Source organism: Nyctereutes procyonoides, unplaced genomic scaffold (genome assembly GCF_905146905.1).
Source record: "Nyctereutes procyonoides isolate TBG_1078 unplaced genomic scaffold, NYPRO_anot_genome, whole genome shotgun sequence".
In the NCBI taxonomy this organism is placed as follows: domain Eukaryota; kingdom Metazoa; phylum Chordata; class Mammalia; order Carnivora; family Canidae; genus Nyctereutes; species Nyctereutes procyonoides.
The window spans coordinates 14585057-14612895 of record NW_026575024.1 but is presented as its reverse complement, the minus strand read 5'-3'; the positions used below and the strand labels follow the sequence as shown (position 1 = coordinate 14612895).

The 27839-nt window shown below is 52.2% G+C and overlaps 1 protein-coding gene across 1 annotated transcript in view; it reads left to right on the top strand.

Moving 5' to 3' along the window:
- The first annotated feature begins 4506 nt into the window (after positions 1-4506).
- SLC12A5 (solute carrier family 12 member 5) overlaps positions 4507-27839 on the top strand; it is a 28818-nt gene continuing 5485 nt past the window's right edge. Inside the window, 21 exon segments of the mRNA XM_055302540.1 lie at positions 4507-4633; positions 10411-10505; positions 10821-10952; positions 11262-11408; positions 13044-13098; positions 13594-13724; positions 15004-15245; positions 15971-16182; positions 17793-17963; positions 18263-18361; positions 18505-18562; positions 20464-20638; positions 21241-21359; positions 21679-21777; positions 22055-22174; positions 22428-22507; positions 22510-22531; positions 23659-23827; positions 25728-25923; positions 26819-26988; positions 27355-27486. Coding sequence (XP_055158515.1) covers positions 4582-4633; positions 10411-10505; positions 10821-10952; positions 11262-11408; positions 13044-13098; positions 13594-13724; positions 15004-15245; positions 15971-16182; positions 17793-17963; positions 18263-18361; positions 18505-18562; positions 20464-20638; positions 21241-21359; positions 21679-21777; positions 22055-22174; positions 22428-22507; positions 22510-22531; positions 23659-23827; positions 25728-25923; positions 26819-26988; positions 27355-27486 — 2676 coding nt within the window. The 5' untranslated portion in view covers positions 4507-4581.

Below are 27839 nucleotides of genomic sequence, written 5' to 3'. Positions count from 1 at the left end.
CCATCCCTGCTCTAGCTCAAGCTCTGTGGTGTCGCCTTGGGCATGTTGCTTCCACTGTCTGAGCCTCAGTTTCCTCATCTGTAGTATAAAGGAGTTGAACAGGAAGCTATCTGAGGGTCATTGTAGCCATAAAGATGCTAAGATTCTTTGATGATCTAGAAGGGTGAAGTTCTCTGCCTCCCCCATACTCAAACCTCATGTTTCTGTCTATCTGTAAATTGGGAAGAATGACACTGAGTTATTCATATAAATATCTGATCTGGAGATCGCCAGTCTGTTCAGGTTGTTCTCCAATCACCCCCTTTTCAAGCCGGGACTCAGAACCTCACTGCCCAGTACCTCAGCCCAAGGTGAGCCCCGGGAATCTCCATGGCAACAAACTGGTTATGAACGGGGCTGCAGTTGCCATGGTGACGGGCTGCTCTCTCTCTCTCTCTCTCTCTCTCTCTCTCTCTCTCTCATCCCCCTCATCTCCCCTCCCCTCTTCTCAATGAACCAGAGCGATCTGTGGGCACCAGCTTTCCAGGTGGGGTGGGGGTGGGGGGTGGTGCAGTGAGAAGGGGGTCCAGATTGAGAAAGAAGAAAGATGGGTTGAATCTGTAGGGGAATGGGGGGCTGTTGGGGTGCCATTGCCATGGTGACAGGGCTGCAGCCTGTTAATTAAGCCCCCGGTTGCCACGGAGATGATGGTGGTTGACGTGCTCTGCGGCGAGCCCTGTGTGTGTGGGGTGTGCTGTGCGCTGGACTCATCAATTCACTGTGAGGGTTTTGGGTCTGGAGGACAGGCATGTAGTTTGGGAGAGGAGTGAAAGAGGGAATTCAGGGCCTTGGCTCCAGGAGGACAGCTGGGGTGGGTGGGTTAGGTCATGGGGGTAATAATATGCAGATAAGGATGGGTAGAGATTGAGCCATGAGGAGGAACACTACGTCTACCTCCTATGGAAAGAAGACCCAGTCAGGTGGCTCCAGCTTCCTCCAAATGGCCTTATATCCTGGGTCAGTGGTTGGAGCCCTGGGCTGGAGGTCAGGGAGCTGGATTCTAGTCCCCAGTCTGCCACAAGTTTACCCCATGAAGAAATTTGTACCTTTTCATTTCTAGACTTAAATTTTCCCATAAATGAGGGATGGCAAAAAATAATTTATAAAGTCTCTTCCAGTTCCCACATCCTGACACTTAGGCAGCTTCCCTGAAACCCTTTTCTCTCTGTGAAATGCATGGTGGGAGAAGAGTGAACTTTAGACATTCAGAATTCAGAAACAGAACCCTTCCCAACTCTGCATCTTGTGTTGATAGAATGAGAGAGTTTCCCTAGCCCTCGATCTTCCTAGTGCTCTGGGTGGAGATAGGATGCTGAGCCATGTTCCTGGGGCTCAGAGCTGAGGGTCACCTTACTGGTGACCTTACTGGCTGAGACCAGGCTGGCAGTGCAGGTAGTACCTGCAATGGTGTTTTCTCAAAGCCTCACTGCAGAGGGTTGGCCTGAAAAGCCAGAGTAAGGACCACTCTCCTTGAGAAGTAGGAGCATTACTTGAAGGTATAGGCTCTCCCTCTGGGGCTGTTTCCTTACTTGGTCTTGGCTCCTCAGGGAGGGCTCCAAGGCTTTAGTCTGAAATAAATGGAGAGAGCACTAAAGGCTCTCAGAGTGAGAAGAAGTTCCTTGGATGTATGTGACCTAAGCCTTTTGCAGATGGAGACACTGAAGCCCAGAAAGAGGAAGTTAATTTTTCCCAGGGATACACACAGTTTGGGGACAGAGAACAGGGTAAGTTCACTATGTCTTGAATTACAGATGCCTTGTGGGATAGGAACTCCCATAAGGGTAGGCAGACGGAGCACCCAGAGAAGAGGAGTCACTCCTGCCTTCACCTGCACTTGCTTGGGATCTAGGTTCCTCCTGTGGGTGGGCTCAGTCCCTGTGTGGCCAGGGCTCTGGACCACAAATGAATAGAAGTACCTCCAGGGGAACATCCCAGATCTGAAGTTGCTGAAAAAATCTCAGCATTTATTTTACAGCACTTCTCAGACAAACATGCTACACATTTTGCTGTTACCTGTCTCTATGAGTAGTGGAAAACCATAATGCTGTGGCTTGTGGCGGTGATGGTGGGGTGTATATGGAGTGGAGAGCTTAGAAATTCTTGAGTATTGGTCTGTCCACCTGCTATCCTTTTAACCTCTGTCACCAATCTAAACTCATCTCACCTTTTTGGTGATTTTCTCCCTGGGAAAGCCAAGAAGACCAATTTTTAAAAGATTATTTATTTATTTATTTATTTATTTATTTATTTATTTATTTATGAGAGAGAATGAGAGAAAGAGAGAGAGAGAGAGAAGGCATGAATGGAGGGGTGGGCAGAGAGAGATGGAGAAGCAGATTCCCTGCTGAGCAGGGAGCCCGATGTGGGGGTTGAGACCATGACCCTGAGACCATGACCTGAGCTGAAAGCAGATGCTCAACCAAGTCAGCCAGGGCCCCCTAAGAAGACCAATTCTTACGCCTTGTCTGAATAGCTAGCTCTCCACCCTAACGAGGCCTGCCAGCATCCATAAACCCTGGTGGTAGTGATACCTTAGTGGTGGGTCCCTCTGAACCTCTTTCAGTCAGCTGCCAAAGACTGTGATTGACCTGATCCGAAGCCACTGACAAATATGTGCAAGGACTCTGAGCAGTGGGTCCTGTCAATGGCCCTGTAAAGTCATGTCCTAGAATGGGGTCTCTAGTCATGTGGACAGATTTTTTTTAGGACCCTTGAAGATCTTCTGGGCCTACTTCCAGTTGCCAGCTGAGGGGCCCCTTCAGTCCTGCACCTCTGAAGCCTGGCCACCAGTAAAGGGGAGAGAGCTCATCTCAGACCCTTCCCTGTTCCCTTTTTGGTAGCCAAGAATCAGAGATTGCTGAGCAGTTTGGTTTGACTGTATCCTTGTCCCTTCTGTTGGAGGCAAGACCAATGTTTTAAAGAAGTTATGTTGAGGAAGGGTCCTAAACTAGAATAAAGCAAACTGGATTCTAGACTAAATCCTGCCATTCGCTGGCATTGTGTCCATAGGCAGTCATTTCTCCTCTTTGGGCCTTAGCTTTTTCATCTATAAGATGAAAGTTATCTGTTAGATAAGATGGTTGATGTGATCCTCTCCAGCCCTGGAACTCTCCTGAAACTTAGAGGGCCAGTGCTGGGGGCTAGGGTGAGTCTGAAAATAATTTCCCCTTAATCTGCTCTCACCCTTGGATGTTTAGATCTTTCAGAGACACACAGTGTCCATACCTCTGATGCTGCTTCCTGAGATGTCTCCACTGCTGGCTTAAGTCTAAATTCTAGGGGTTGGCCCAGAGAGGTCCCAGGACAATCAAGCTTCTGGAGGACTGGTGTCAGTGGAGGGGGAGGAATGGAGAGAGCGGGCTGGCTCTGGAATCCTCAGAAAGCAATCCTGGATTAGGGGATTAGACACTCCCGCCCCAGGAGAAAATCTGGTCCCAAACCTACAGTCGGCCTCATTCCTCCCTCCCCCACTCTGTCCCCCGCCAGCCTCCTACCGGCCTGCCCTCCCTTGAGGCTGCACCATCCCCAGTGGGGAGTCAGCCATCCCTGGAATCTCACTGCTGCCTACTCTCCTCACCACATCTCCTTCCCAGGGTCATTCTACAGTCAGAGGGTCCCTGTCTGTGGACTCCTGGAATTTGTCTTGGGGGTGAAATGCTAGGATTCAGTCTAAGCACAATGAGAGGGTTCATTGCAACTCCTCAGGTTCCACCCTTCCCATTTTAAGACAAGATGAGACAGACAGTTCAGCCCAGTGACCCTGAACCCTTGGGGGCAGCACATTGATTCAGTTAAGGGCTCTAACCTCAACCCCCCCTCCCCCATGCGCCCCCAGTTCCAACCTTTTGAACAGCGGTTTGGAAAGGGCCTGGTTCTCTGCTCCTCTTCAGGGCTGGCCTCCCCAGCTTTGCAGACAGGCTCCCCAGGGACCCATATTCCATGGCGCCCCACCCCCGCCGCCTCAGTACTCCTCGCCTTCCCCCTAGGGGTCACCCCAGACCCCCAGCCAGGCAGCCGCTGCGGGGCCGCCTCCCCGCGGCCGCGACCTAGTTCCCTGCCGTTATTTTTAGGGCGCGGGATGGCACCTGCCCACGTGCCGGCCCCGCCTGTGCCGGGGAGTGGGGGGCGGGCGGAGCTGCGTCTGCTCGTGGGAGGCGAGGCCCCCGTCCCCCGCAGCATCCCCTTCATCCTACCCGTGCAAGCCCCCGGTTTTCGTGCGAGGGGGCCTCCAGCCGCGCTCAGCCCGCCCCTCGTCTCCTCTTCTTCCTCCCTCTCGCGCTCCCCCCCAAAACCCCGCCAGTGGCTCACGCCTCCTGCATACGGGATGAGGTGAGCAGCGCCGCCGCTGAGAGGGGGCGCGCGCGGGTGTGAGCGTGTGTCCGTGTGCGAGTGTGTGTGCGCCGGGCGGGCGGGCACTGCAGCTTCTTCCTCCGTGGAGCGGAGAGCGAGAGAGAGCTAGAGCGAGCGAGAGCGGCGAAGGCGGGCAGAGGGGCGCGGGCGAGGCGGAGCAGCCATCCCCGGGCCCGGCGCCGCGCCGCCACCATGCTAAACAACCTGACGGACTGCGAGGACGGCGATGGGGGAGCCAACCCCGGTAAGCAGCGGCCCGGGGGCGGCGAGGGAGGGGGCGGCAAGGAGAGGAGGCAGCTCTAGGGTTAGAGGCAGAGCGGGGGCCGCCTCCTTCAGAGAAGAGGCTGAGACTGACCGGGGCGGTGGGCGCCCAAGGCGGCCTGGAGCCCGGCTCCATTGGAATGCGCCAGGCGCTGTCCGAGGTGCTGGAATGCGCCGCGCCCCGGGCAGGGCTGGGGGCCGAGGGGTTGCATTGCCCACAGCCCGGGGGCAGACGTGGGTTAGCTAAGCGGGGGAGGCGGTGGGAAGGGGATGGAAGAGCTAGAATGGGCTGACGTGGACCTCGACGGGCGGGAGGAGGGTTCCTTTCCCCAAGAAGGGACCCCGGCGTCCTGGCGCAGAGCGTTGACCGGCGGCGCGGGGAGGGGGTGGGGGGGTGCAGTCTGCTGCAGTCCCTCGCTCTGAGACTTCCAGCTGAAAGGTGGGGGGAAGGTGCCCATGGGGGGTTGGAGACATATGACAGCCCCCGTCCGGGCTGCAGTGTCTCCTTAAGGGGACACTTGGTGCAATCCGGGCCCCCTCCCCCAAAGCTGCCCCAGGTCCGACCTCTGACTGAAGCATCTCCTCCGGAGATTTTTTTCAGCTCTACTTTGCGGAATCTCCCTCTCCCTCTCCCTCTCGCGTGCCCAAGGGTTCCTATTCAGGACGGGAAGCAAGATCACCCTCCTTTCTTCCCCCTTTTCCCTTCGTCTGGTGCCCTGGGATGGCAATGAGGTTTCCAGGGCGGGGCAAGGGGGAGCCTTTCTAGTCAGCTCTGCTCGCTTCCCCAGTGAGGCCTCAGGAATGGGGGTCCCGGCGGCTGAATCCCCGGCGCCGCGGAGCGGACACTGCGGACGCGCTGCGGTGGGTGCGGAGACTCCCTAGGAGCCCAGGGGCTTGAAGCAAGTCCTTTCGCCGCTCCTGCTTTCCGCCGCCCTCCTCCACGGTTTCCCTGCTCCGAGGTCTTCGGGGCCAGCCACCCCCTCGGGCTCCCAGGCCCCCCGCCGCCCCCCAGCGGTCTCAGCCATCCATCACGGCTGTCAGCCGCCCCCACCCCCCACCCTCCAGCGGCGCTGCGTCCCTTGCGCACTAGCGCGCCTCCTGCTCCAGCTGTCTGCGCTCCGCGCCTTCAAACGCTCCCCTGGGCATTGCTTGACCCTCTGGGCTGAGACTCCTGCAGACTTCCCTGGGGGATAGCCAAAGACCCCTAAGGACCGAAAGACCGGGTCTTCTAGAAAGACTGGGAGCCTAAACTTAAAGTCTTCCAGATCCTGGATCCAAGTCAGAGCCAAGTGGCCACTTGGGAAGACTGTGGACACCAGGGTCCCCAATGCTCTGTCTGAGACCCCCTTTTCGTCCCTGAGGTTGAGTGGTGTACAGGCGTCGGAACCACAGGCTGGCCAGCTAGTTCATCCATCGTCCCAGTGACCCTGGGGTTGCCTCATCCAGCAGCCGCCCCCCTCCCCAGCAGGCTTCGGCTACGGCTATGGGGGAAGAGGGTTTGGCAAAGTCGAGTCTGCGGCAGATTTAGGCATGCCGCCGGTGCCCAGGGAATGAGTTGTGTGTGTGTGTGTGTGTTTGTGTGTGTGTGTGTGTGTGTGTGTGTGTGTGTATGGGGAGGGTCATTGGCATATGGGATCTCCTTCAGATGCCTCCACTCTGAGGACAGTTGCTCAGCCTGAGAGAGATAATCTCTGCTCCCCTCAGACACGGAGTGTGGTATGATCCCCTAGCCTCTGCTTTCTCTACTCTGAGGTTTGTGCCTTACTGGGTCTTGGGGTTTCCATGGGGGTCTCAGGAGGCCTAGGAAAGAGGCATCTCTGTGTATGAGTGGGAATCCAACTAGGAGCTCCCTTCTGTTCTACCCATTCTCCAATAGTTTCTGGACTCTGAGTATAGAGGGCCCATCTGGAGACCTTCTCTTTTTGTGTAGGGTCCAGGACCTGGGACTAGAGTGGCCAGGACCTGTGTCAGGTGTTTGGGGTCCCAGAAAGAGAAAGACTCCCATGATGCCCAAAGGTGGTCATAGAGGGCTCTAAGAAGCCACTGGGCTGGAGGGAATAGCCAAGAGCCTCTGCCATCTCTGATCTTAGGTTCCTGGGAGTGTAGGTGAGGACCTGGGGACTGACCTCAGGGAGGTGGTAATAGCCCAACAAGTAAGGGGGCTCCTCTAGACTAAAGAAGAACCGAAGGATATTGTCTCTGGTCCCCAGTCTCCTATCCCCTTGGGGTCTGGGGCCCTCCCCCACTCCCCCAATCTGGCTTGGGGATTCTCCCAGGCCTGGCCCCAGGCCCCCGGGGGAGGCTCCTTAGGTCGAGCCGTTAGCCTGTTTCCTCCCCAGGAGCTCTGGCCGCCGCAGCTTAATTGAAAGCCGATTCGGGCTGAGAGCTCCCAGGGGGCGGGGGCGGGGGCGGGGGCCAGGCGGAGAGGGCTCAGCCTCAGTCTGGCCCTGCCTCTCTCGCGCGCGCCTCTTGCCGCTACCCAGCAGCCTGCGTCCTGGCCCTGGGGATTCAGGGCGAGTCCCCCAGCTCCTCTGAGAACTCCTGAGGCTCGCCCCTCTCCCCGCAACCAGCGGGACCGCCGTTCCAAGGAGGGGACAAAAATCAGCCCCGGGCAGACGAGGCTGGCGGCCTTGGCGGCCCGTCCAGATGGCGGGTGGAAGGGCGGGACCCAGGACGAGCCTGCCGAGCCGCCCTCTCCCCGGCCCTCAGCTCCTAGCTGGGATCCGGCCCGGAGCCTGGCTCCGCGCTGCGCGTCGCGTTACATAAGCGGCTGCGGGCGCGTGGCCGCCTCGGCTCGGCGCTGCGCTCTCGGCCCGCGCGGTCGCCATGGAGACCGGCGCGGGGCTGCCTAGTAGCGGGGTCTCGGGCCAGGACGCCCCCCTTGCCGCCCCGCTCGCGCCCCGGGACCCCGGGAAAGAGGAGGGGCTTGGGAGGGGGCGTGAAAGGTAGAGGGGAAGGGCTCTACCCGGAGACCCGGAGCGGACGCCGCCGGGAGAGGGACCCAGCCCCACAGGGGACAGGGTCCCTAAATCTTGGCGCTTGGGGAGGAGTATGGGATGGAGAGCCCGAGCTGAGTAAGGCATCAAGTACATGAATAATAACTGTACTTGTAATAGCATCGATAGTTACGGTTATGTGCCAGGCACACCCAATAGGCATTATTTCCCCTAATCCCCAGGACAGCCCTGGGAGCTAAGCACAATTATTATCCCTTTGCAAAGGAGGAAACTGAGGCTTAGTTTAAGTGACTTGCCCAACATGGCGACACAGCCAATGAAGCTGGGACCAGAACCTAAATCTTGATCCCAGCCCTTTCCCTTAATCATCAAGAAATTTGTTCTTATTCCCCTCAACCCCTTTGGTTCCCACCACCGTGTGGTGAGAATATGAAGCATCTTGTCAGCATTTTAAAAGGAGGAGGAACCCACTTCTCTTTTATTTCTTCTGTTCTCTGGCCCCAGACAGCTCTTCTGAGACCCCGGGGGTCAGGAAGAGAGCCTGGGGGAACTTATGTCCAATGACATTTTTCCCCTGAGCATCTATTATGTGCTAGTTCTCACTGAGGGGACAGGTCTGCCATTTTCAGGAACTCATATGTGTGGAGAAGAAAGAGGTGATGATGCCCCCCTGTTTGGGGATCAGGAGTTTCCGGCTTGATGGATGAGGTGGAGGTGGTGGCAGGAGAAGGTGGTGGGTGTCCCTTGAGCTGGTGAGGCATCGCTTTCCCTTTCACAACTTTGAGTCAGGATGAGATTGGATTTGTAACAGGTCATGCTCTGGGGATGGACCCTGGCTGGGTGACTAAGGCAAGCTTCTAGGAATTAGGGAAAAGAAGGATAGGGGAGGCTTTGGGAAGATGGGGATGGAGAGAAACACGGCAGGAGATGAAAGGACAGGAAATTCGGAATACATAGGGCCTCAACTTCATTTGGGATTTATTTATTGGGGAGTTTACCCAGGGTCTGGAGAGATGTCTACTATTGTTTTTTTTTTAAATTTTTATTTATTTATGATAGTCACATAGAATGAGAGAGAGAGAGAAGCAGATACACAGGCAGAGGGAGAAGCAGGCTCCATGCACTGGGAGCCCGACGTGGGATTCGATCCCGGGTCTCCAGGATCGCGCCCTGGGCCAAAGGCAGGCGCCAAACCGCTGCGCCACCCAGGGATCCCAGATGTCTACTATTGTGATTCAGTCCTGGAACTGGGAAAGGGTGCCCGCTGAAGCCACGGGCAAGTGCCTGGGAGGGTACCCTTATCTCTTTGAAAGGACCTCTCCTAGATGGTCAAGAGCCTTTCTCCTTGGGTGATCTCATTCAGATGCACGGTTTCATACACTTCCTCCACACATTCTCCTGGGTTACCCTTATCTTTTCTCTGCCCAGCCTCTCTCCTGGGTCCCAGACTCTGTATAGCTTCTGGCTGTATTTGCTTGAGTGGCCTATTCTATCTTACCCTCCATCAAATTCAGAATCTTCCCCACCCCGTCTCTTCTCTTCCCCCATTTATCAAATAGCACCATCACCCACCCATTAACCTATGCTAGAAACCCCAGGCATTATCCCAGATTCTTCCTTCTCACGTCCGCAAACATCTGGCATAGAAATATGTGCCAGTAATTCTTGAATCTGCCCATTACCCTGCATTGCTCTGGTCTGGGTCATCATCAGCCCCTGCCCGGATTACTGAAAGTCTCGAACTAGCATCTGTGTTCTTCATCTAAAGGCCAGAGTGATTGCTCTAAAACACGAGTCTGTTCGTGGCACTTGTTGGCCTGAAACTCTTCATGACTTCCCATTGTCCTCTGGATGAAGGCCAAAATCTTTAACATGTTTTGCTAATCATTTAAGGACCCAGCCCATACCTTCTGAGGCTCATCTTTTCATAGGTTACTTTCCGCCTTTCAGCCCCTCCCTCTGTGCCCCTTCCTCAGACTTTCTTTCAGCATCTCTGACCAACTCTGTTCACTCTCCCCTCTGGGCCAGCGAACATGCTGTTCTGCTGTTCTCTTTGCCTGGAACACCCTCCTGTCTCCCTCCCGGTCTAGCTCTTACTCATCCTTCAGTTCTCAGCCTACTCGTCACTTCCTCTGGGAAGCCTTCCGTGACCTCCCAGGCTGGGCTGAATGCCTCTCTTGTATTCCCACAGTCCCTAGTTCATCTTCAGTCACAGAATTTACCACTCTCAGTTGGAAATTCCTGAATACTGGTTAATCTCTCCTGCCTGTGGGTTCCCCGAGGGCAGAAGTGGTGACTTAGTCTTTGTCTACTCTTCCCTCCCTCCACATGCCCATGCTGGCACATGGGAGAGATTCAGTAAATATGTGTTGACTGAAGATGCATGAGTTGCGTAGGAGTTGCCAAATGGGTCACTTCTCCAAGAGGTGGAGTATCCTTTGGGCCTTGGGCTGTAGTATTCTTTATCTTTGCCTCTGGGAGAGAGCATGCTTCCACCCCAGAACACCAGCATGGTCCCAGTTATGGACAATGAGGGGAACCTGGAGAGTCTGGAGTGCCCTGCTGAATGAAGAAGGACCCCCAAGAGCAAGGAAGTACTCATGTGTTCATTAAAAACTTAGTATGTGCCAGGAAGTGCACTAGGCTCTTTATACATGTTGTCAACTAAAATGCGGCTAGCTCAGTTTTTCCAATGTGCAAACTGAGGTGCAGGGAGTTAAAGTGGCCACACAGCTGGATGCGCAGACACAGGGATGAGAACCAGTTGGTGCTGGACCCCTGATGGGAACCTCTGCCTTCTCAGGTGATGGCAACCCCAAGGAGAGCAGCCCCTTCATCAACAGCACTGACACAGAGAAGGGAAGGGAGTATGATGGCAAGAACATGGCCCTGTTTGAGGTGGGTTGCTGGGGTCTTCCCCCTTCCCCAGTTCATTTCCTCATTCATCTGCCATCCCTCCCTCAGGAAGTGTTCTTCTCTCCACTTCCTCCTCAGGTCCGCCTTCTTCTCCTTCCCATTACCCCTGATACTCCCTCGCCTTATCCCACCATCTTCTTTCCCTGTTTTCCATGCCTCTTCCTCCTCCTTCCCCATGTCATCCCAGCCCCAGTGGTTTGCCTTCCTTGCCCCCATCCCTCCCTGCCTCCTACCATGTAAGTCACCTGGCCCTCCCCCAGGCCCTTGAGTCTTATCACTGCCACCCTCCCCTCACAGGAGGAGATGGACACCAGCCCCATGGTGTCCTCCCTGCTCAGTGGCCTGGCCAACTACACCAACCTGCCCCAGGGAAGTAGGGAGCATGAAGAGGCAGAAAACAATGAGGGTGGAAAAAAGAAGCCAGTGCAGGTGACGGCCTTGGGGAAAAATGGATGAGGGAGGAAGGAGGGGTAGAGGGGATGAAGGATGGGGAGACAAAAGAGTGTTAGTTGAAGGGTTGGATGATGGAGGCAGAAGGATAGGAGTTAGGGGTTGAGGGTGAGGAAGAGATGGGAGATGAGGGATAGAGATGGAAGGAGAAGGGGGGAGAGGGAAGGGGGGTAAAAACCAGAGGGAGGAGGGATGAAGGGATGGGGATGGAGAACGGGGAGAAGGAGTGGGTCTGGGACATTCATAGTGATTAGGAGCTGCAGAAACTGATGCTGGCGTCCTTGGCAGGCCCCACGCATGGGCACCTTCATGGGCGTGTACCTCCCGTGCCTGCAGAACATCTTTGGTGTCATCCTCTTCCTGCGACTCACTTGGGTGGTGGGCATCGCAGGCATCATGGAAGCCTTCTGCATGGTCTTCATCTGCTGCTCCTGTGTGAGTGACACCTTCCCTTTCCCACCCCCTGACCACTGGGCCAGAGCAGGGACCCCAGGGGTGGCGGCAGGGGGGTGGGGAAGAGACTTCAGCTTTTTATAGGAACCTCTGTGTATGATCTTTGAGAGTAAATTAGGTCTGACTGGTCCTTCCTGCCTCTCACAGGCTGGTCCCTGATGGCCGCTAACCAGGTTTCACCTAGATCTGTGTTTGCGTGTGTGTGAGTGAGTGTGTGTATAATTATATAAGTAATGCAGATTCATTGATGAAAAAGATAGGCGTATAGAAGGAAATCAAATCCACCTAGAAAACTACAGTTGTTAATATTTTGGTAGGCCCAGACTCACAAAACATGAGAGTATGCCACAAACAGCTTTGTTACAGAATCCTTTCCACCTCCCTAAAAAGTCAAATATTTACTGACCACCTCCTTCTCGTCATGTTTCCATTCCCTCACATGTGACCCTTGAGCCATATCTGCGTGTGTGATAGCCAGTACTGATGCTAGTTTATTTCTTTTTAACTTTTATTTTGACATAATTTCAGACATGGAAAATTTGCAAGAATAGGAAAAATGTTAATACATTATCATATTTATTCCATCCTCTCTGTAAGTACCTTTTCCCTCCTGAATCTGAGAGCAAGTTGCAGACATGATGCCTCTTTATCCTAAATCCTTCAGCGTGTGTTTACTAAAAACGAGGACATTCCCTTACATAACCACAGTACAATTATCAAACCCAGGAAACTAGTGTTGATACATTAATGATGTCTTAACAGTGACACATTAATAAGGTTTTATCTGCAGGCCTTATTCAGATTTTGCCAATTGTCCCAATCATGTCCTTGGTAACTGAAGAAAAATTCAAGATCATGTTTATACTCATTTATGAGATTGTTTTAGCCTCCATTAATCTATAACAGCTCCTCCTTTGTCTTGCATGACATTGACACTTTGGAAGAGTATGGATCAGTTAGTTTGTATAATGTCCTTTGGTCTGGGTTTGTCACGTATCTGTTCACGATCAGATTCAGCATATGCATTTAGGCAGGAATACAGTATATATATTTTATTTTTTAAAAAATATTTTATCTATTTATTCAACAGGGAGAGAGAGAGAGGGAGAGAGGGAGAGAGAGAGAGAGAGAGCGAGCCCAAGCAGAGAGAGTGGCAGGCTGAGGGAGAGGGAGAAGCAGGCTCCCCACTGGGTAGGGAGCCCAATGACGCGGGGGCTCAATCCCAGGATACTGGGATCATGATCCTAGCCAAAGGCAGTCACTTAACTGACTGAGACACCTAGGCGCCCCTACAGTGTACCTATTTTATAGATAAAGGCACCAAGGCTTAGAGAAGTGAGGTGACTTGTCCCAGGTCAGACAGCTGGTCAGAGGCCAAGCTGGGATTTCCAGAGCTCTCTGATGCTGTAGCTTGTGCTTCTCCTGTGTGCATGGTGAATAAGAGGTTTTCTTGACAAGAAGGACTTGGCAGGAGTAGAAGTTGGAACAGGACCAGGGAGAAGCTCAGCAAGGACTTGTGGGTTTGGCAGGTGTTTATGGGGTAGGAAGGTTTGGCCCTTTCCCAGGGCACTGCGGCCCCCACCCTAGCTGCCACTCTGATGATCTCTCTCCTCACAGACCATGCTCACGGCCATCTCCATGAGTGCAATTGCAACTAATGGTGTTGTACCTGGTATGTGATGGGGCTGCTTGAGGGGAAAGGGACCTGGATGGTCGGGAGGGGTGCCTGGATGGTTGGAAAGAAGGACAGAGCCACAGGCTTCATGGGCTGTCAGGACCAGGAGAGGCAATATTGCAAGCCTGGGGGCTGGGCTGTGATTTGGTGGGGTGGGTCGGGGCAGCAGTATTAAGCAGAAGGGAGGGAGGGAAGCAGTTTATGGAGTTGAACAGGTCAATGCGAGATCTCCTTTTTGCCTGAGACCCTCCTCTCTGTCATCCTATTTTTCTGAGCCATGACCTCCTTAGAGGGGTAATTAGCAACATGGTAATTAGTGCTGCAAAATCCACTCAGAGTGGCTGGCTGAGTCTCCCACCAGTCCTAGGCTGCACCGTGTAAGGTGTGAGGCCCAGAACAACTCCTTTCTCACCTCTGTCCCTGAACCCCCTCACCCTCAATGGCAGCCCAGCTCCCCTTGAACTTCTTGCTGACATTAGGTTCTTTCTGCAGCTGGCGGCTCCTACTACATGATTTCCAGGTCTCTGGGCCCAGAGTTTGGGGGCGCCGTGGGCCTCTGCTTCTACCTGGGCACTACCTTTGCTGGGGCCATGTACATCCTGGGCACCATCGAAATCCTACTGGTGAGAGGGGCCAAGGAGGAGGTGTGGGGTTCCAGGCTGTCAGTCAGTTAACCAATGCTTCCTCATCTCCTCCTGGGGAGAGGACCAAACCACTCAGGCCAAAAGGAAGTGTAGTTCTGTCTTTAAAGAATTCACAATCTAGTTGGGGAGACAAGATACGGTAATTACGTAATGTGAACAACTGTCGTTCATTGGGCTCCCACTGTGCTCTCAGCAGAGTTCCAATTGCTTTACAGTCATTATCTTGAATCCTCACAAGGATCAAGTATTATTATGCCCATTTTACAAATGAGAAGTTCAGAGAAGTGACATGACTTGCTCAAGGTCATTCAGCTACCAAGTGGCAGAGGTGGGTTGTTAAGAGTAAAATTGTGGTAGAAATAATAAAAATAATGTCACATCATAGCTACGTAGTAGGTGATTGCCTACCACGTGCCTGGGACTGTACTGATTTCTCTGTGGATGTTCATTGTCCAGGCAGGCTGGTGCTGGTGACCAGTGGGTTGCAAAAGAGAAGAATTTGAGATGAGGAAAGCAGAGTTCAGGGAGTTTAGGGAACATGTGGAAGGGATATGAACCTGTGCTTTTCTGACCCCAAAGCCAGTGCTTTTCCACTCTACCACACTGTCTTGGAGAACTAGAACTAAAAGATGCAGCTTCTGGGTTTGGGGCAGAATGGAGGAGTATGGGGACAGGGAGGATGGATGGCAAATAAAAGACCCAAAGAGCCAAATTCTGAGAGGATAATAATAGACCTCCATGACTTAAAACAATTAAATAATTTAAAAATTATTATAAAAGCAGTTCTGCCCATTGTGTAAAATTGGAAAAATACCAAAGAATGTAAAAAGGGAAATAACAATTGCCCCAAATCACCATTAACATTTGGGTGTATTTCCTTCTATTTTTTTTTTGTTTTAACTATATGATACTGTATTTTGTCTTTGTAATGTAGAATTCTATAGATTTCCCTAAATAGCTAGAAACTCCCTTTGTAAATAACATTTAGAGTGAAAATAACTTTTTTAAAGAACATAAACATTAATAATAATAAACATGGAAGTTTTAGAAAATATAAATGTATGTGCCAAAAAAATACAGATGATCACATCTCCTCTTATCAGTGGATGCCATTTCCAGTCTTACACTTCTGTAAATATGCTATGATGAGCGTATTTTTTCCAAAGTGCTTCCTGCACTTCAGGTTATATCCTTGGGGGTGATTCTTAGTTGGTTCTTGCTGTGTCACTCACCTGACATCCTTGCCTCCTTTCCACAGGCTTACCTCTTCCCAGCTATGGCCATTTTTAAGGCAGAAGATGCCAGCGGGGAGGCAGCAGCCATGTTGAACAATATGCGTGTATATGGCACCTGTGTGCTCACTTGCATGGCCACTGTGGTATTTGTGGGCGTCAAGTATGTCAACAAGTTTGCCCTTGTCTTCCTGGGTTGTGTCATCCTCTCCATCCTGGCCATCTATGCTGGGGTCATCAAATCTGCCTTCGACCCACCCAACTTCCCGTAAGTGCTGTTGCTCTGAGCCTAAGGCATTGTCCTTCTTCTCCCTGGCTCCGTTTCAGGGTCTGGGATGCCAGCCTCTGCCAACCTCCCTCACCTCATCTCTCAGAATCTGAGTGATTGTGGATTCAGAGCAACCTCCCTTGGGAGGGAAAATCTCTCCTGGTTTGGGGGAAATCTCTACAGGGTGGGGTAATGTTCCTGGAGGTTGGCACAGTTTCCCTTTTGAGGGTCAACTGCTTGCTGGTGGGGCGGACTTAAGAAGAATCAAGTGGGACGATTTCTGAAGGGATGACTGTTTAAGTTAGGAAGCATTTCCTGGATGGGGACAAATTCCTGGAATAGGACAACTTATTAGTGTTGTCCTATTCTCTATCCTGGGAAAGGTCACAGAAGCAAGGGTCTAGGGGCTCAGATCTCTGTGGGTTCTGCCTCTTTAGGACACATTCCCTTAACATCTCACTGCTAAGACGGCGTTCGGAGACTGCTGTCCGTGGTGCTGAAACACAGCTTTGCACTAAAACGGTGCTTTGCAGTGGCTGCATATTAAAATCACTTGGGGGAGCTTTGAAAAAACACCGACTCTGTGCTCCATCCCAATTAAATTAGAATCTCTGGATATGGGGCCCTGGGATCTGTGTTTTTTAGAGCTCCCCCGGTGGTTCTATTGTGAAGCCAAGACAAGGTTATGTCCCTCCCCCATCTTCCTCCCTTGTTTCTCTCCCTAGGATCTGCCTCCTGGGGAACCGCACACTGTCTCGCCATGGCTTTGATGTCTGTGCCAAGCTGGCTTGGGAAGGAAATGAGACGGTGACCACACGGCTCTGGGGCCTTTTCTGTTCCTCCCGTTTCCTCAACGCCACCTGTGATGAGTACTTCACCCGAAATAATGTCACGGAGATCCAGGGCATCCCTGGCGCTGCCAGTGGCCTCATCAAAGGTCTGGGGGAGGGAAGAGGGCTGATGTCCAGGGAACACTACAGGGATTGTGGGTTAAACGGTCAGGATTAAGGAACTCTCCTTGGGATTCACTTAAATTCAGTCAGTTTTAATTGAGCACCTACTCTGGGCCATGTTCTGTCCTTGGCATCATGGAGGAAGAGAGATGAAAGGGAGCCTTCAAGTATCTTACCACCTAGTAGGAATGAAAGTCGTTAGTTTAACAACTATTCACTAAGCGTCTACTTAATGTCTAGCACTGTGCTGAGCACCAGGAATACGACATAAATAAGTCATAGTCTTTGGCTTCAAGGAGTCTAATGGCAGACACAGATGTATTAGGAAATGAATTGTGATATGAGTAGATGTAGATTCAATGAACAGAAACCTTACAGGGGAGAGATGGGTCATGTGTATAAGGTGGCAAGACAAGGCTTCCTAGACTCATCTGAGGAGGATTTTGGGGGAAAAATAAGAGATTTTGAGTTATACTAGGGGAATAAAGGACTTAAGGCAGAAGAACAGCTTGCCTGAAAGCATGCAGACAGAGAAGAGCATATTGTGTCTTTCCAACCACAAATAATTTAGTATGACTGGGGCATAAAGTACAAAGGAAGGAGGGGCAAGAAATGATGTCGGAGAGGCTGGCATAAGCCAGATTGTGGCAGGCCTTGGAAGCCATGTTGAAGGGTTTGAACCACGTCCTGAGGGCAATGAGGGGCACCAGAGGGTTTCAAATAAGGGATGAGCATGGTCAGATCATTTCTAAAGGTTCACTCTGACTTATCATATGGGTGAGGTAAAAGGGAGAGAGAACAGAGGCAGGGAGTCCAGGAGGATGCTAATGCTGAGTCCAGGTGAGAGATGATGTTTTTCTAACTTAGAGTGATGGAGTGATGTCAGTGGGAGTGGAGCAGTCGTTCTCCCCCAGGGCTGTTTTGCCCATCAGGAGACACGTAGCAATGTCTGGAGACATTTTTTGCCATCACAACTAGATGGTTGTTACTGGCATCTAATGCGTAGAAGCTGTGATTTTGCTAAACATTCTGCAGTGCTGTAGGATAGCTCTCCGTAACAAAGAATTATCTGACTCAAAATGTCAATAGTGCAGAAGTGGGGGAGCCCTGGAAAGGAGAGAAGGGGCATATTTGAGAAATATTTAGAGGAATGATGGACAGAAGTTGGAGATGGTTTTGAAATGGAGGGGGGAAGGGAGTAGTTGAGGGCAACATAAAACTGTATGAATTGATGGTGATGCCATTTGTTGAGATAAAGGATACAAAAAAGGTTTGAGGTGTCTGGGCGCTGAGATCAGTTTGAGAATGTTGAATCGGTCAGAGATAGGTCTTTATGTGTTTTTTCACCCCACCAGACTGGACTATTTGAGGGCAAGGACTAGATATGATTCATGTACAAAGCCTCTACACATGACCTGGCCCAAAGCAGGAGTTTAGGAAATGTTGGTGGAAATAAAATAGAGCCAAGGCCTCCAGGAGGAGTGAGAAGTGGCTGACCTTGATCCTTCTTTTTTGCCCACCCCACCTCCTGGCCCTGTAGCTCTAGCACCCCGATTTCTGGTCTTCCTCATGAACATCTTGTCTCCCCCCACAGAGAATCTTTGGAGCTCCTACCTAACCAAAGGGGTGATTGTGGAGAGGCGTGGGATGCCCTCGGTGGGCCTGGCGGAGGGCACCCCTATCGACATGGACCATCCTTATGTCTTCAGCGATATGACCTCCTACTTCACCCTGCTGGTTGGCATCTACTTCCCCTCAGTCACAGGTGAAGGGGAACTCAGAGAGGGAGGACTCAGCCTGGGAGTGATGGGTAGAGAGAGTCAATGATGATGTGGGGGAATTTCTTAGTCCTACAATCTCATCACATAGACAGGAGCTAACAGTCCAGTTCCCATTGCACAGATGAGGGAATTAAGGTCGGGGGAAGCCAAGTAATGTGCCCAAGTTCTCACACCAGGTGGTATGCCAGGACTAGATCCCAGGCTTCCTGACTGGCTGCTGTCCTTTCTTCTTATTCTGTCTGGTCTCCTGTGGACACTGTCCTAGCTGCTCCTCTGTTTACAGGGATCATGGCTGGTTCTAACCGCTCTGGGGACCTACGGGATGCCCAGAAGTCAATTCCCACTGGCACCATCCTGGCCATTGCCACCACCTCTGCTGTCTGTATCCTGCACTGCTGGGCTGAAACCACACTGGGTGGGGAGGCCTGGAGGGAGGGCAGCTGAAGCCGCTGCCTCCCGCCCAGCTGGTTTGGGAGGAGAAAGGGGAACGTCACCTTGGGGATTCTCCTTCATCCTCTGCTACAGATATCAGCTCCGTTGTTCTGTTTGGGGCCTGCATTGAGGGGGTCGTCCTGCGGGACAAGTAAGTAAGGGAATCAGGGCTGATCCTGTTCTGGGTGGTGGGTATAGGGGGGCAAGTTCTGGGAAACAGACCCAGCAGGGAGTGCTGAGCCTGTGCAAGGGGAATTGTGGGAGGGAGGTCACAGGGGACTGCTTGCAAACCCACTTTCTTATATTTTATCTTTCTCCTGTCACTCCAGCTCAAGAAGTTTGGATGCTCTCTCTCTCTCTCTCTCTCTCTCTCTCTCTCTCTCTCAGATAATGCTACTCCCCCTTTTTTTTCTTTAAAATCTATTAACCCACTTAACATTTCCTAGATGTCTATTTATTGGTCACTGTCCAGAGTTCTGGGGGGAATAAACATAAATGACACATGCTTCTTGTCCTGAAGGAGCTCTTTCGGGGCTGGTAACCATAGTCAACAACAGATTTGGAATGTGGAGCAGCAGAAGTGGGATAAAATAAAGTACAGGGGTTCTGGTAGTACAAGGAGACTGCAATTCAGTGTGCAGGGGGCTGGGGAGGAGGAGGCGATGCTGGAAGTGCCTTCTACACATTTTCTCATTTATCCTTCTCACTTCAAATGTTGAGTAGAGATTACTTAGGTGACTAGGAGTGGGAAGGGCACTCTAGGCAGTGGGAACAGCATGAACAAAGGTGGAGGAGAGAAATAGCTGTGTGTGTGTGTGTGTGTGTGTGTGTGCATGTGCATGTGGGTGCCTGTAGCTATAAGCAATTCAGAGCTTCTGGAACATACGCTTTTGAAGGATGTGGGCATGTACCACTAGCCGGGTGAAGTAGGAGGTCTTGTCACAGAAGTCAGTTTCCATGGTGCCATCGTGGCTTCTGTAAGGGGAATGAGGCTGGAACCAGTTCTGGAAGCCTGGTTTTTGGTACCAGGACATTAGAGCTTTATTTTATAGAAGACGGGGGAAACTCTGACAGGTTTTAAGTAAAGGAGTGACTTGGCCAAATGGACAATTTGCACATATTGCACTTATTCACTTTTAGGGCAACTTAATCTCCACTTATTTCATTTGATCGTAGACCTCCCACAGGATTCCAAAAGATTCAGCAGGTCATCCAGTAAAACCCTTCAGCTATAGTCCTTCAGCAATGGCCCATTTGAGCAAACCTCTGGTTATACACTCCAGTGACAGGGCTCTCTGCCTACAGAGGCAGCATCTTTCAATTTAAGATAGTGTCATTGTTAGAAAATGCTTTACTTTGATTCTCACACTGCATAACCATGACCATATGATGAGACCAGAACCCCATTTTTCAGATGGAGACACAGTTCTAATAAGCTAAGAGATTTTACCAGATTAACATAGTTTTACACAATTGATAATTTTTTATTTTTAAAGATTTTATTTATTTATTTATTTATTTGAGAGAGAGAGAAAGAGAGAGAGAGCACAAGCAGAAGGAGCAGCAGGCAGAGGGAGAGGGAGAAGCAGACTCCCTGCTGAGCAGGAAGCCTGATGTGGGGCTCAATTCAAGGACCCTGGGTTCATGACCTGAGCTGAAGGCAGACACTTAACCGACTGAGCCACCCAGGCGCCCCCATAATTGACCATTTGCTCTAATCACTTTTGGCATCTTGTTCCAGGCATGCTGCTGAGCATTTTACCTGTGCTATCTCCTTTTATCTTGTCACCAATCACATGAGATAGGTTTATAATGGTTCTGCTTTACAGCTGAGGAAGCTGAGGCAAGGAGAGAGCAAACGAATTGCCCAAGACCACACAGTCAGAAAATCCCCAGGGCCTTACAAGCCCTGTCTCCTCCCCTTGCTCCTTTGGAGCCTAGCCGTGGAGTGGGCATACAGCTGGTCCTGAGGTTGGTGTGGGAGACATGCCCTGGAAATTGAGGCAGCATTGCTCATCCAGCATCTCCTATCCCCTCGCTGCTTCATTCCAGGTTTGGAGAAGCTGTGAATGGCAACCTGGTGGTGGGCACACTGGCCTGGCCATCCCCCTGGGTCATTGTCATTGGATCCTTCTTCTCCACCTGTGGGGCCGGGCTGCAGAGCCTCACGGGGGCCCCACGCCTGCTGCAGGCCATCTCCCGGGATGGCATCGTGCCCTTCCTGCAGGTCAGTGGGAGGTGTGAGAAGAACAGCCCATCCACTACACCAGCCAGCCAAGCCATTGCCCAGAGAGGCCACCCAGTGAGCCTATGCCCCCCGAGGCCCTTCCGCTCTGCACTGCCACTGAGAAGAATGGGTGTGCCTTATTTGGGATTTGGCCCATGGCAGTGCCATCTCTTGGGGCAGAGTTGTCTGCTCTGAGGGGAGAAACAAATGGCCCTCCTTTGGCTAAGTGATCAGATAGGGAGGCAGCCAAAGGGCAAGCTCTCTCCATGGTGCTTAAAACAAAAAAGATTTATGGAGCACACGGTCATGGCCACTTGCTGGCTCCCGGTGCTCCTCTCTATCTGTCCCACAGGTGGTTCTTTTCTCCTTAAGTGATCATTCAAACTTCATTGCACTGAGGTACCAATGCCAGAGTGAGAGAGACAGAGCCAAAGCCTGGCATCCCCTTGCGTACCCCTTGAAGGATGAGGAATACAGCATCCGCTCCCCATTTCCTCACTGGTTAGGGGATTTCTGCCTCTGTTGCACTGATTCCCAATATTGGAGGAGAGATGAGACATCTCTAAGATCTCAGACCTCTGCGATGGTTGCTTTCTCTCCAGGTCTTTGGCCACGGCAAAGCAAATGGAGAACCAACATGGGCCTTGCTCCTGACTGCCTGCATCTGTGAGATTGGCATCCTCATCGCATCCCTTGACGAGGTCGCCCCCATCCTCTCTATGTGCGTGCTGGCCTCTTTCCCTCCCAATAGCTCTGAGGGAGGGGGCGTGTCTCTCTACCTGGATCCTCTGGTTGTGACCCTGGATAGCCCACCCAATTGTTTAACAGTCTGTCTTTCGTTATATGGAGATTCATTCCCACATGGATCAAGGTGTGTTGTAAGGGGATTTGGCCTTTGAATCCCTTCTGAAGCACGAGAATGTGATTTGATCACCTCCTCAAATTCTTATTCTTTCCTGCTCTTTCTTCTCTTATGTTTCTCTTTCTCTTTCTGCCTCCCTTTGCATCTCTGTCTCTTCTGGGTCTTTTCTGTGTTCTAGGTTCTTCCTGATGTGCTACATGTTTGTGAACCTGGCTTGCGCAGTCCAGACACTGCTGAGGACACCCAACTGGAGGCCACGCTTTCGATATTACCACTGGTAGGTGCCCTGTCCCCTTCCCTGCCTGACAGAACCACCTTCTCATCTCCACCCCAACCCCCACCTCACCCCAACCCATCCCCTAGGTCTAAGGATCCAAAACTCAAATAGGGATTTGACATTCCTCCATGTCTCCAGCTTTTGTAGCCCAACTAGCATGAGAAGGGTTCTGGAGAGGGTCTCCTTCCCTACCCCATCTAACTCCAGCTGTCTGAGCCCCGGCACCAGGGACATTTCTGCCAGGGCTCAGAAGCTGGGTCTTCCCCCCATCATCCAGGACACTCTCCTTCCTGGGCATGAGCCTCTGCCTGGCCCTCATGTTTATCTGCTCCTGGTATTATGCCCTGGTGGCCATGCTCATCGCTGGGCTCATCTACAAGTACATCGAGTACCGAGGGTAAGCATAGGAAGTGGCGGGGGGAATGGGGAAGGTTAGAAGGGGTGGGGATAAAGGAAAAATGGGGAAGGGGAAGGAGCGATGGGTGGGATTGGGAGACAAAAGGGAGGAGCTGAAGGAGGGGTGAAGCTTTGAGAAAAGGAGGTGGCAGGATGGCTGCACATCTTCTGCCTTGAGGCAGCTGCTTCAGTGTGTGTGGTTCTTACTGATGCCCTTGGCTTTCTTTCCTGGTTGATCCCCCTCGGGCCCCTAGGGCAGAGAAGGAGTGGGGCGATGGGATCCGAGGCCTGTCCCTCAGTGCTGCACGCTATGCCCTCTTACGCCTGGAGGAAGGGCCCCACATACAAAGAACTGGAGGTAGGTGGCCAGGCACTCATGGTAGGGCCCAGGGGAAGGACAGGAAGGGAGCAGGGTCTGATCCTCCTCATCTGCTTTGTATAATCAGTACCATTCCCACCACAGTGGTTTCCTTCTCAGCCCCAGCCGAGTCTGACCTTTCTTACCTGCAGCACCTGGGGCCGGGCTGAGCTACCATCGTTTCAGCCTTCCATTCATTCCACCATGTGTTTAAAAAATGTATGAATGCATGGTGTGTGCCAGGCGCCCTTCCAGTCTGTGGGACCTAGTGAGCTAACGGTTCCATGGAGAAGGCACACACAGAGACAGATGAATGTAATGCCATGTAGCATTTGTTCTGGGAGAGGTGGCCTCATTCACTTTGAGAGTTAAAGAGACTCCTAGAAATCTCTAGACTAATAATAATCCCTCTACTTTATTCGTGTGAAAATCAGGGGCCAGAGAGGGTCTCATAGAAGGCTGTATTGGAAGCAGAATCTTTACTTCCCTCCTCTCAATCCAGGGTGTTTTCTAGCTGAGGGCTCTGGGAGCCTGGCCCTCACTCATCTCCCTCAGGTCACTTTGCTGAGAGTAAGGCCTGAACTCTGAACCATGCCGAGCACATAGTTGGCTGGTGCTTGCTGATGTCTGCTAACCTGGGGCTACCAGAGACCAGGGCTTTGCGTGATCTGTCTGTGAATTCTTAAATTCTTGACACAGGGTCTAGCCCAGGGTGCTTAGAGAATGCTCTTGAACTGAATAGATGAATTTGTAAATGGACAGTGGCAGGTGGATGTTAGATAATTAGGTGAATAATGTATGTATAGGTAAATTAATATGGATACAAGTGGGTGACTGGTGGATAAAATGGATGGGTGGGTGAATGGATGGATGGATAAGTGAGGTGGATGGGGAGATGAGAAGGTGGGTGGGTGGATGTGCGTGTCTGGTTGGATGGGTTGATGTTCAAGGAAATGGATGGATGGATGTTTAGGTGGATGGGTGAGTGATGGGGGTATAGGTGGGTGGGGCTATAGAGGACAGATGGCTAGTAAACTCACCGGGGTACCGTGTGTGGGTGTGTGGTGGGTGGTGGGTGGAGGTTGGGTGGGTGTTGAATGGCTCACATGACCTTGCATCCTCTGCAGGCCACAGCTACTGGTGCTGGTGCGTGTGGACCAAGACCAGAATGTGGTACACCCACAGCTGCTCTCACTGACCTCCCAGCTCAAGGCAGGGAAGGGCCTGACCATTGTGGGTTCCGTCCTTGAGGGCACCTTTCTCGACAACCATCCCCAGGCTCAGCGGGCAGAGGAGGTGAGCCGAGGTCCTGGTGGGAGGGGAAGGGCAGGGCACTCAGGAAGACAGGTTTCTCTCTCTCTCTTTTAAAGGTTTTATTATATTTATTTATTAATGAGACAGAGAGAGAGAGAGAGAGGCAGAGACACAGGCAAAGGGAGAAGCAGGCTCCCTGTGGGAAGCTCGGTGCGGGACTCGATCCCAGGACCCTGGGATCAGACCTGAGTCAAAGGCAGATGCTCAACCACTGAGCCACCCAGGTGCCCCTAAACGGGCCCATTTTATGGATAAAGAAACTGAGGCTTAGATAAGTCAGGGCATTTGTCTAAGGACAGAAAACAGAGACCCAGGTTAGGACTACTTCATTCCTGCTCCAGACTTCTCCCTGCCAAAATAGGAATCTTTCAAGTGCTTCCACATTCCTGATTCTTGCGATCCCTACACTATGTGGAGTTGGCACTGTGTACACTTAGTACAGGAAGAAACAGGCCCAGAGAGGGAAAGCAGCTTGCCGAAAGTCACAAAGCTGGCTGGAAGCACAGCCGAGATTTATGCCTGGGACCCTGGCTCTGGGTCACCTGCTCCTGTCCCTATCCACGGGCCCATGCTCTCAGAGCAGTGTCCAGAGCCAGGGTGGGCAGGGGCAGGCCCCTCTGCATTAGGGGGCAGTCGCAGGTGTCTGGAACCTGGTGGGTGGCGGAGGAAGTGGGTTCTGTCTTTGATCCCTGCCTCTCTCCCCTTGGGGCTATGGCTAGTTGTGGAGAAAGGAAAGGGGGCCAGAGGGAGGCAGGGAGAGATGGGGAGGGGCACCCCTAATGGCTTGTGACAGTTGCTGTTTCTGCCTCACTGGGCCGTTCACACCAATCTGTCAGGGCCCAGAGCTGGAGGCCTCCACTGGGCAGCTTCCCTCAACATGCAGTGGCTGAGAATGTGCTGTGTACCAGGCATGGGGAGATGGGGGATGTATGAGACTGAATCCCAGCCCTCAAGGCGCTCACAGGCTAGTGGGAAGCTGGAACACACCCAGAAGGCTCTCAAGCCCGTCTGCTGTTGATAGGGGCTTTACTGGAGTTCACATCATCAGAGCAATAGAATGTGTTGAGTGTTTACAGTCTGTCAGGCAACATTCTACCTTACATCATGTCTTGTAATCCTGCCTGTTTCTAAATGAGGTAGCTGTCACGACCCCCATTTGACAGATGGGAAAACTGAGGTTTGTAGAAGTTAGGTGATTTGCCCAAGGTCCCACAGCCAGGAGGTGGCAGAGGTAGGAGCTGAAGCCCTCTGGCATCAGGGTAGTAGTTCAGGGTATGGGGGATGGAGTCAGGGCTCTGGAGTGGAATGGGGACACCCATTAGTGTGTGGCTGCAAGCAAGTCTTAATTCTTTTGAGCCTCAATATCTTCATCTATAAAACCAAAAACACTAACCTCATAATCCAGGTGCAATGTACATTTAAAATGCTTATCATTAATGCTGACTTTTAAAAGTTGTTAAAAGCAAATTGTCTGGGCACACAGAGGAGCCCGGTTCCATTCTGGTCTGGGTGGGGGGTGGTTTCTGAGAAGCTAACATTTGGGGTTGAGCCAGGTAGGGTGAATATACAGTGGGAGGGGGAGGTCTGGAAGGTGGTGGAGGGCTGGCAGTGCTGGCAGGGTGCGGGGAAGTGTTGGGTAAGGTCGTGAAGAGCTTTGATGGACCAACAAGGAATGGGGGCCATGGGTGATGGGGAGCCATGCATGATTCTGGCACCAGAGGCTGACCTGATCGGAGCTGAGCTTCAGGGAGATGGGGGTTGATGGAGGGGAGAGACAGGAGGAAGGGAGGCCCGAGGGGGAGGGGCTGTGCAGGGCCAGGGAGGCCTGAGGCTCAGCCTCATCTGACATGCTGCCACCCCCTCCCCGCCCCCTCCTCCCTAGTCCATCCGGCGCCTGATGGAGGCAGAGAAGGTGAAAGGCTTCTGCCAGGTGGTGATTTCCTCCAACCTGCGTGATGGTGTGTCACATCTGATTCAGTCTGGGGGCCTCGGGGGGCTGCAGCACAACACCGTGCTCGTCGGCTGGCCCCGCAACTGGCGGCAGAAGGAAGATCATCAGACGTGGAGGAACTTCATTGGTAACACTGAGTGGGCTGGGGGCAGTGGCGGGCTGTGGCTTCTCCTTCTTGGGCCCTGGGGCTATTTCCTAGACATGACAAGTGTGAAATATGCAGGTGTCGGTGTTCAGAGCTGGCCCCATGCCAGAGGCTGTGCTGGGTGCTGGGGACTCAGATGTGAACTCAGGGTAGTCTGGGACCCTGCAGAGCTTGGTGGGCCCTGGGAGGGAGTCAGTGGAGGGGAGTGGAAACGCCTACAGCCACGAAGTCAGAGAGGCCTGGGTCTAAACCTCGCCTCTGGCCCTTCCTAGCTGTGTGCTGGTTCACCAGTGACTTCCCCTCTCTGAGCACTAGATTCCTTGGTAATAATATAACTACCATTTGTAGACTGTGTTCTGTGTGTGAGACAAGTTGAGGCTTTCTCTAAGCCTCTTGTCCCCTCAGCAGTCCTGTGAGGGCTATTACCTGTTATCTCCACTTTACTGGTGTGAAACAGAGGCACAGAGAGATTGAGGATCCTGCTCTAGGTCATGCAGCTTAACTAGGTTAAACTAGAGGCTGCCCTGCTGACTCCAGGCTCTTCTGTGTCCTTTATAGTTGGGTCATAGTTAGAAGGCAGCTGGGAGGATAAATGAGGCTGTACACAGAAGAGTTCCTAATAGGAAGGGCAGGTGGTGTTATTGCCACTTGACAGATGGCAAAACTGAGGCCCAGCAAGGTTGAGAGGCTTTCCCAAATCCAAACAAGATTAAGTGATGAAACCTACATGGATCCTGGTTTTCTGATGACTCAGGCCAAGGCCAAGACAGGGTGGGGTGAGACGCTGGGAGCCAGGAGCCTCTGTGACTGCTGCTTGGTGCGGGAGGGGACCAGGATCACTGCTTTCCCATCTGGCCCTCTCCCTGGCCTTCCCCAGAGCTGGTCCGGGAAACCACAGCTGGTCACCTGGCCCTGCTGGTCACCAAAAATGTTTCCATGTTCCCCGGGAATCCCGAGCGCTTCTCCGAGGGCAGCATCGACGTCTGGTGGATCGTGCACGATGGAGGCATGCTCATGCTGTTACCCTTCCTGCTGCGGCACCACAAGGTGAGGGCGCTCATGGCTCCCCGGCTCTGGCCAGGGCCGGCCTCCCCAAAAGCTCCTGGGAAAGCAGGCTGATCACCTCCCTTAAACTGAGATGTTAGGAACTGATTTGGTCTCCTCTTGCAGGTGTGCTTGGGTTGTAAAGGAGAGCAATGCTCCGCCCAAGCAAGGGATACTTTAATGGGGGACCCTTACCTAAGCAGGGGAGTTTTTGTAGGGAGAGGCCACTGAGATAGAGGATTTCGGGTCTGTGTGTGTGTGTGGGAAGGTGGGTGAGAAGGGCGAGGGATGGGGCCTCTCGAGGTTCTGACTCTGGATCTCCTCACTCCATCTGGGCTGGACCTTTCTGGGTCCCCTTCTCCCCTCCAGGTCTGGCGGAAATGCAAGATGCGTATCTTCACGGTGGCCCAGATGGACGACAATAGCATCCAGATGAAGAAGGACCTGACCACCTTTCTGTACCACTTACGTATCACCGCAGAGGTCGAGGTGGTGGAGATGGTGAGTGCCCAGGAGCCATCCCTGAGCCTTCGGAGTCCTCCCTGGTCCTCTTTCCTCTTGGCCCCACACCAAATAAGGCAACTCCCAAATCCATGGATCCCTTCCCCACCTTCTCCACCTCTCAGACTCTCATATAGTCACCCAAGAGTCAGTCTGTCTGTCCGTCCATCCCTCCCTCCCTCCCTCCTCTTTTATAAGAATAGCCTTGTCATTGTATGTGAAGCACTGTCTCATGCACTGTAAATATATATATATATATATATATATATATATATATATATATATTTACATATAGTAATTCTCACAACAACCAGTGAAATAGATACAACTATCAACATTTTCATTTTATAGAT